General features: G+C 37.0%; 1 protein-coding gene across 1 annotated transcript; it reads left to right on the forward strand.

The window, feature by feature from the left end:
• The first annotated feature begins 6,725 nt into the window (after nucleotides 1-6,725).
• LOC150018871 (retinol dehydrogenase 11-like) lies at nucleotides 6,726-7,723 on the forward strand. Its single transcript, XM_090267879.1, is given in 2 exon segments — nucleotides 6,726-7,569; nucleotides 7,620-7,723. Coding segments are annotated over 2 exon segments (948 nt in total).
• The last annotated feature ends 2,169 nt before the right edge of the window (nucleotides 7,724-9,892 follow it).

Below are 9,892 nucleotides of genomic sequence, written 5' to 3' on the forward strand. Positions count from 1 at the left end.
TTAATTAAATTATAGGTGAATAAATAAAAATAATTTTTATAGGAATGTGATTGTAACATGCATATTACTTTTTAAAACATTTTAAAAACATAATTTTAGATTTATAAAAAAGTTATAAAGATAGTCCAGAGTTTCCATGTATCCTTCTTACCCAGGTTTCCCTAAAATTAACATTTTACATTACCATGATATATTTATTAAAACTAAGAAACTAATACTTGTGCAACACTATTAATTAAACTACTGACTTTTTCAGTTTTTCTACTGATGTCCAGGATTCCATGGTGCATTCAGTTACCATGTCTTCGCAGTCTCCTTTAGTGACAGTTTCTTCATCTTTCTTTGTTTTTCATGTCTTTGATATTATTGAAAAGTACTGGTCAGATATTTTGTAGAATTTGAATTTATCTGATGTTTTCTCATGATAAGACCAGAAAATATGAATTTTGGGGATGAATACCAAAGTGGTGAAGAATTTCTCTTACTGTATCATGTCATGGTAAAGGATATCAAAATTACTTATTATACTTGTTGCTTTATCCTCGATCACTTAGTTAAAAGGTGGTGTGTATCAGATTGTATTTTACTTTTCCAACAAAAGGTATAAAACTTTATTTTATGAATTCAATAGAAGAAAATAAACAAGAAAAGTTCAAGAAACCATTGAACTTCAGATGAGTTTTTGTTTTTCATAGTGAGAGCTAGTAACTGTGGGTTTAAATTTTTTTAATTCATTTTAAGAGTGCATTTAGTAAAGTTGGGGACAGTGGAACAAGGAAGGGCTTAGGATAGAAGAAGCAACAGGGGCACCTAGAGAGGGCTGCTGTCAGTTCAGTGGGAAGTCTGAGAAAGGGGGCCTTGGAGACAGTTTCAGGGGATTAGCCTACGATGAGCTGCTGCTGCCCACTATTCCCCTGGTTGCAAGTCTGGTGGGGTACCTTTGAGGTTAGGCGATGCATGCCTGTCAGGGAAGAAGAAGGGAAAGTGAAAGACATGGGCATACTCCTGGGAGGGAGAGCATGCAAGAGAGATAGTAACTTTGAAAGTTCACCGAAAAGTAAAGAAATTATAAAATTCATTAATAATTTAGAGCCATTATTTTAAAAACCTAGTTTTCATTTATTCAACAAATATTTATTGACGATCTACTATATTCCAAGTACCACTCTTAGTAGTGAATAAAACAGGCTAATATCCATACCCTCACAGAGGTGGCATTCTAGTTGGGAAGAGGGGTCTACTAAAAAATAAATAATAGACATAATAAATAAGTACATTATATGGTGTGTTGCAAAGTGAGAAGGTAAGAAATACAATGGGAAAGTTGGAGCAGGCTAAAGGCACTCAGGAGTGGGAGTTGGGGAACATGTTGCTGTTTCAAACAGTGAGGTCAGAATATGCTGTACAACTAGGGAAGAAGACTAGGCAAAAACAACCAGTGCAAAGGTCCTGAGGCAAGTACAGTATGATAATTTTACTGTCAACTTGGCTTGGCCACAGTGTCTAGCTATTAATCAAACATTGTTCTGGGTGTTTCTGTAAGAGTATTTTTAAATGTTAAGTTAACATTTAAATCCATGGACTTTGAGTAAAGAAGTGTTGTCCATAGTACAGATGGGTCTCATCCAATCAGTTGAAGGGCTAACTAGAACAAATAGACTTACTTCTCCCAAGCAGGAGGGGTAAAAATCCTAAATTTTTAGTAAAGTTTTCCCAAAGTTTGACTGATCATAATCAGTCAAGAATTTGTTACTTGTGTAACCTATTTGAAATACATAATATTGTGCCCTGGGAGGTGTGGCTCAGTTGGTTGGAGCGTCATCCTGCAGCCCAAGGGTTGTGGGTTTGATTCCCAATCAGGGCACATACCTAGGTTTCAGGTTCCATCATCAATCCCTGATCCCTGGTCCAGGTGCATAGGAGAGGCAACCATTTGATACTTCTCTCACATCAATATTTCTCTCTCTCCCTTCCTTTCTCTCTAGAAGCAATGGGGGAAAAATGTCCTTGGGTGAGGACAAAAATAAGAAATGTATATTATCATATATTATAAGCTTTATTACTTTTTTATTTTGTTTTAAAATTATTTAAGAAACTTCATTCCTTTTCAGGCTGAATAATATTCCATTATATGTATGTACCACATTTTGTTTATCCATTCATCTGTTGATGGACACTTAAGTTGCTTCCACCTTTTGGCTATGGTGATTAATTCTGTGATAACTTAGGCACTGTTGGAGTCTCTATTTCCAATTCCTTTGGGTATACACCTAAGAGTGGAATCACCGGGTCACATAGTAGTTCTATGTTTAACTTTCTGAGGAATTAACAAACCACTTTCACAGCAGCTCCACCACGTACAGTCCCATCAGGAAAGCATGAAGATTCCATTTTCTTAACATCTCAACAATATTTGTATTTTCCATTGTATTATTACCATTGTAGTAGGGGTGAAATTGTATCTCATTGTGGTTTTGAATTGCATTTCCCTAATGACAAATGATGTTGAGCATGTTTTCATGTACTTATTGGCAATTTGTATATCTTCTTTTGAGAGTGTTTTATTCAGTTCTTCTGCTTTTTAATTGGGTTGTTTGACTTATTGATGTTGAGTTGTAGTAGTCCTTTACATATTCAGTATATTAAACTCATCAAATATGATGCACAAATATTTGCTCCCATTGTGTAAATTGACTCTATACTCTCTTTGATGAGTATAAAGGTTTTTAATTTTAATGCAGTCCAATTGATCTTTTTTTCCTTTTGTTTCTTGTATTTTTGGTGTCATATCTAAGAATTTATTGCTATATCCAAGGTCATGACCCTTTTCCCATATTCATTCTTTTAAGAGTTTTAGGGTTTGCCCTGGCCTCTGTGGCTCAGTTGGTTGGAATGTTGTCCCTTAAAACCAAAACGTTGTGGGTTCAATTTCCAGTCTAAGCTTTATTTCTATATGTACCTGTCGTTATTTCCCGAATGACTGAGACTCATAAGAGCAAGTGTTACAAATTACATCTTGAATCTTTTTGCATTCTCCTCATTTCAATTACGTAATCAAGAACTGGGAAGAACACAGATAAATCAAATTATAGATTTTAGTTAATAGGTGTTCAACTTGTTGTTACATTGACATAAAAAGAGAAAAATAAATGAATAATTCACTGTTTTGGTTATCAGATTTCTAATATTAATGTCTATCTCAATCTTAGAATCTTGGATTTTATTTTTTACCTACTTGTGTTATTACAGAGGGATAAAAAATGAAAATTAATCTTAACAGACAAAATCAGAAAACAAATAAATTGCTAAATTTGTTTTCATTGAATTTGTTGGGGTGACATTGATTAATAAAATTTTATAGGTTTCAGGCATACAATTCTATAGGACATCATCTGTATTTTGTATTGTGTGTTCGCCATCCCAAGTAATTTATTCCCCCTTTGCCCTTTTCTACCTCCCACACCCTTATTTTCCTCTAGTGATCACCGGACTGTTGGTGGTGGTTATGAGTTTTGTGTTTTTTTTCTTAATCCCTTCAGCTTTTTCATCCAACCCTCCAACCCCCCTCTCCTCTGACAGTTGTCAGTCTGTTTTCCGTATCTATGAGTCTGCTTCTATTTTGTCTATTAGTTTATCTTTTTCCTTAGATTACACATATAAGTAATATCATATGGTACTTGTCTTTCTCTGACTGGCTTATTTCACTTAGCATAACACTCTGAGTCCATTTCAAATCTTGGCAACTGTACACAACACTGCAATGAACATGGGGGTGCATATGTTTTTTTGAATTAGTGTTTTGGGTTTCTTTGGATATATTTCTAGAAGTGATATTGCTGGATCATGAGGCAGTTCCATTTTTTATTTTTTTTGAGGTAACTCCATACTATTTTCCACAACGGCTGCACCAATCTGTATTTTCACTAATAGTGCATGAGGGTTCCCCTTTCTCCACATCATCACCTTGACCTTGTTGTTTGTTGATTTGTTAATGGTAGCCATTCTGACTGGTGTGAGGTGATATCTCATTGTGGCTTTAATTTGCATTTCTCTAATGACTAGTGATGTTAAGCATCTTTTCATATGTGTATTGGTCATTTGTATATCTTCTGGAGAAATATCTATTCACATCCTTTGCCCATTTTTTAATTCGATCTTTTTTTTGGTGTTGAATTTTATAGTTCTGTATCAATTTGGAGTATTAACTTCTTATGAGATGTATCATTGGTGACTATATTCTCCCATTCAGTGGGTTGTCTTTTCATTTTGTTGATGGTTTCTTTTGCTGTGTAAAACCTTTTTAGTTTGAAGTAGTTCCATTTATTTTTTTTTTCTTTCGTTTCCCTTGCCTAAAGAGGTATATCAGAAAAATATTACTATGAGAAATGTCTGGGATTATACTACCCATGTATTCTTCTAGGATGTTTATTGTTTCAAGTCTAACATTTAAGTCTTTAATCCATTTTCAGTTTATTCTGTGTATGGTGGTAAGAAGGTGGTCTAGTTTCATTTTTTCTGCACATCTATCTGTCCAGTTTTCCCAGCACCATTGATTGAATAGACTGTTCTTACCCCATCGTATGTTCTTGCTTCTTTGTCAAACATCAAGCAACCATAAAGATGTGGGGTTGATTTCTGGGCTCTCTAGTCTGCTCCATCAATCTATATGTCTGTTTTTATGCCAGTATCATGCTGTTTTTATTTTTTCATTGATATACCATTTTATTTGTAGTTCACTCCTCTCAAATTGTTCTTTTATTTTTATTTTTTTAAAAAAGATTTTGTTTATTCATTTTTAGAGAGAGGGAAAGGGAGGAAGGAAGGAAGGGAGAGAAACACCCATGTGTATTTACCTCTTGCAGGCTCCCAACTGGGGACCCAGCCCACAACCCAGGCATGTGCCCTGACTGGGAATTAAACTGGTGACCCTTTGGTTCACCAGTCGGCGCTCAATCCATTGAGCCACACCAGTCAGGGCCTGTTTTTCTCTCTTTTTTTAAAATTGTTCTTCTAACATTATCATTTATCCCTCCTATACCCTCTTCAACTCTCACCCCACCCCCAGAATCACCACATTGTTGTCCATGTCCATTAGTTTTTTCTCTTTTTTCTTTTTTGCTTAATTCCTCCCCTTACACCGTACCTCCCACAGCTGTTGGCCTGCTCTCTATCTATGAGTCTGTCTCTATTTTGCTGGTTAGTTCAGTTTGTTCATTAGATTCCACATATGAATGAAGTCATACGATAATTATCTTTCTCTGATGGGCTTATTTCACTTAGCATAATGTTCTCCAGGTTCATCCATTCTGTCACAAAGGGTAAAATTTTCTTCTTTTTATGGCCGAGTAGTGTTACATTGTGTAAATATATGATAGCTGTTTTATCCACTCATCTAGTGATGGACACTCCCCTAGACCAACTGCTTCCAAAAATTGGCAATTGTAAATAACATCACACTGGACACAGGGGTGCATATAATCTTTCAAATTAGTGTTTCGGTTTTCTTCATATTAATTCCCAGATGGCTTTGTAGTGTAGTTTGCTATGAGGTAGCATGACTCTCCAACTTGGTTCTTTCTTAAGATTGCTGTGGCTATTCAGGGTCTTTGTTCTAGTTCTGTGAAATACATCATTGGTATCTTGATAAGAACTATGTTGAATCTCTAGATTACTTTGGGTACTATGGACATTTTTTAATGATGTTAATTATTCTTACCCAGAAACACAGTATATATTTCCACTTATTTGTAGCTTCTTCAATTTTTTCTTCAGTGCCTTATCATTTTACATCTTAGTTACATTTATTCCTAGGCATTTTTTTTGATGCAATTGTAAATGGAATTGTTTCCTTAGTTTCCCTTTCTGATAGTTCATTATTGGTGTATAAAAATACAACTAATTTTTGGATATTTATTTTGTATCCTACCACTTTAGTGAATTTATTTATCTGTTTTAATAGTTTTTGGAGAAATTTTTAGGGTTGTGCATATACTATATTATGTCATCCACTAAACTGGTATATTTGAATACATCTTTTGAAAGTAAATTTTTAAACATGAATTTTTCTCCATAAGACTTTGGAAGTAGAACTATTTTTTCAAGTAAAGGAAAGTGATAAGAGATCTATAATCAGGATCAACAAAAGTTTTCTATAAAGGGCTAAATAATGAATATTTTTGGCTTAGGGGGCCATAATTACTCAACTCTGTTCTTGCAATGTGAAAGCAGCTATAGATAATACATAAAGAAATAAGCATGGCTGTGTTCCAAACTTTAATTATGGACATCGAAACTTGGATTTCATGGAATTTTCATGTGTCATGAAATATTATTCTTTGACTTTTTTGACTGCTAAATAATGTAAAATTCTTTCTTAGATCGTGAGCCCTACAAAAAGGAGGTGGGCTGGATTTGGCCCTAGGGTTGTGGTTTGTCAACTCCTGGTATAAACATTTATTGTTTAAGTCTTATTTCTAGCAAGAAAGTTTAGAATAATTGTTCACAAAAAAGATACTGTCCCTGATAAGACATAATAAGGAAATTTTAAATTATATCAACAAAAAGAGGGAGTAAAATAAAAATGAGTAAATAGGGGAGAAAAATGAAACTTTTGAGATATTTACAGTCACTATAATAGTCTCTGGAAAAATTGTGTTTGGGCAAGTGTATTTACATTTTCACTTGCACCCTGCTTGGTGGCCCCGTCGCAGCTGCCACCCTGCAAGATGATTGGGGTCTTGCTTCTGTTTATCCTCCTCCCCCTTCTGTACATTGCTGCACCCCAAATCAGGAAAATGCTACCCAGCGGGGTGTGTACATCAACTGTCCAGCTTTCCGGGAAGGTGGCTGTGGTCAGTGATGCCAACACAGGCATCGGGAAGGAGACAGTCAAGGAGCTGGCTCAAAGAGGAGCCCGTGTATACATAGCTTGCCTGGATGTGCAAAAGGGGGAGTTGGTGGCCAGAGAGATCCAGGCCATGACAGGGAACCAACAGGTGTTGGTGCAGAAACTGGACTTGGCTGATACTAAATCTATTCAAGCTTTTGCTAAGGGCTTCCTAGAAGAGGAAAAGCATCTCCATATTTTGATCAACAACGCAGGAGGGATGATGTATCCCTACTCTAAGACAGCAGATGGCTTTGAGATGCATATAGGAGTCAACCACTTGGGTCACTTCCTCTTGACCCATCTGCTGCTAGAGGAGCTGAAGGAATCAGCCCCGTCAATGGTAGCGAATGTGTCTTCCTTAGCACATCACCTGGAAAGGATCCATTTCCATAATCTTCATGGCGAGAAATTCTACAGTGCAGGTCTGGTCTACTGTCATAGCAAGTTAGCCAACATTCTCTTCACCAAGGAACTGGCCCAGAGGCTAAAAGGCTCTGGTGTTAGGAAGTATTCTGTACACTCTGGCACAGTCAATTCTGAATTGATTTGGCACTCATCTTTCATGAGATGAATGTGGCGGCTTTTCTCCTTCTTCATCAAGACCCCTCAGAAGGGAGCCCAGACCAGCTTGTACTGTGCCTTAACAGAAGGTCTTGAGATTCTCAATGGGAATCATTTCAGTTCTAGAGGACAGAAGTTCAAGATCAAGGTGCTGGCAGGGTTGGTTTCTGTGACTGCCATGTGACATCAGTCTCTGCCCAGGCTCGTAATGAGACAATAGCAAGGCGGCTCTGGGATGTCAGCTGTGACTTGTTGGACATCCCTATGGATTGACAGGTGGTGGCAGTTGGACCCAAGAGAAGCGAGCAGCAGACTACTCAGTACTCCCTGTGGATATGATTCTCCTTCAGAATGGCCAAAACCTTGAGCACAACGAGAGCAAACCTTCCAGCCTTGCCAACTTGATATCTGATAAAAGCCCAGCATACATTGCCAAATTCATCAAAACGCCTTGCATTTGTCCAGATTTACTTTGCTCCTGTTAATGCCAGTTACTAGAGATACCATAGTATAAGTACACCCTCATGACCTGCAAGCTCATATTTTCCTTCTGAAACCTACTACTTGGGAGAACCTAAGCTATGGCAGAGTTGATTGGTGGCGGTTTGGACTAGTCTGGACCCTCTTTGTCCACAGTGTAGTTCCTCCCAACCTACCAAGCTTCACTGCAGAGGGCCACACTGCAGCCTCAGCTGAACTTTAGGAGTCACAGTGTCTTAGCTCAAGAGCAGGGCTTGTCCCTCATCTCTTAATAAAACCGTCATGGTGCCAGCATCTGGATTCTTTGAGGAAATTTAACTGAATCTGGATTGTGGCATGGCTCTCTCTGACAGCTTAAAGCCCCTGCTGTTAAGACACTTTCCCATACCGAGACCATGGAAAAACTTCCTTTTATAAGAAGTTAGTGGGTTCTGGAGGATGGCAGAAAAAGGGGGAAGGAAAACATAAAAATCAAGTTTAAATTTTCATTTTCCTGCTATCTCTTCCTATTAGCAAGGAGGTATTGAAAGGAGCCGTTTGAGAAGGTAGGTCTCCTGCCCTCACTTAATAAGCTCAGACCCATGGGGGCCTCTTTTTGTGCCTTAGCTTCTCCTAGGAAACCAGAAGATGAGAAAGGCTATTTGGAGATTGTACTGAGTATATGTGTTCCTGTGTATTTTTTGCAGTTGGGAGTATTTTCCCAAAATTCAAAATGGCCATAAAAAAACAGTATCAAATGATCAGAGATGGAGTAAGCCAGTGTCATGCAGTCTTTGATACAAATGGGTAGAGCTGCAAGGGGGAGCAGACTGTGTATGTTGATAACTACCCACCAACAAGCACATGGGTAGCAGGAAAGAAGTTCAGAAAAGAGAATAAGCCTAGAAGATAATGAAGGGACTAGTTAAAAATTTAAAAAGATAAAAAAGTAATATCCAGCTATTGAAGAATTAAGCGTGAGCACCTGAGTTAGAAAGACTGGTGAGGGCTGTCTTAAGCACCAGTCCACTAATGTGGCAGAAAAAAACCCCAAACCAAACAAAAAACACCCCTCATTTTTTTATTCAGAAAAATTATCTTAAGAACTGATATTGGTAGTTATAGTCAATTTAATAATCTTTTAGGGCATTTTCTTACATTATCTCGACAAGATTAAAATGTCAATTTGCTTTAAATGTGTGTATATATATACACACATTTTATTTGGAGAGCTTTTATCAAAAGTAGTGTTGCCAAAGGAAGTCTGAGGAATTGGTAATGTTTCCATCATTTGTTTACAGTGTAAAGAGATTGTGACTTTTGGGGGGCTAACAATTATATATTCACTTTGGTGGAGAAAAGTTATAGGACCACAGTCTTCTTATATTTTGAAATTAATAATATTTTGTTGAACTTGTTTTGACCATTAAACTATATGTTTAGAAATGGTTATTTTATGAAAAAAATGGAAAACTTTGTAATAGTTCAGTGGAATAATTGAATTAATATTTTACTTAATTTATATTGAACTGTCAATGACAAATACAATTTTTTGATTATCAAAAAAAAATTATTTTTTTCACTTCCAAATAAATTTTCTATTTGATGACATGTGAGGTTAGCAGTGGGCAAATATGTTTTTAGGGAGTTCATGCCTGAAGGTGCTAAGTCAACTTCTGTTTTAGATATAAATCAGCTAGCTGCTTTTACTCTGGAAAAGTAAGCCCAAGCTTCTTTAGAGTCAGATCCTTACAGCTTCACTGGGGGGGTCAGGGAACCTACTCAGGCTTTGGGGAGGAGCACAGGGACTCCTCTTACCTACCCTACCTCTCTACTTCCTCCTTCAACTGCTCCTGGGGCAGCTAATTATTCTAGGGAACTGGAATGAGGGAAATAACCGACTCTTCCTGGCCTCTTCCAAATCTTTTATCTGGGGTCTGGATATTTGCTCTGGAAACTTAAAATCCAGAATTTGACTCTCAT

This window comes from Furipterus horrens, unplaced genomic scaffold (assembly GCF_987537825.1).
Source record: "Furipterus horrens unplaced genomic scaffold, mFurHor1.1.pri manual_scaffold_2, whole genome shotgun sequence".
Lineage (NCBI taxonomy): Eukaryota > Metazoa > Chordata > Mammalia > Chiroptera > Furipteridae > Furipterus > Furipterus horrens.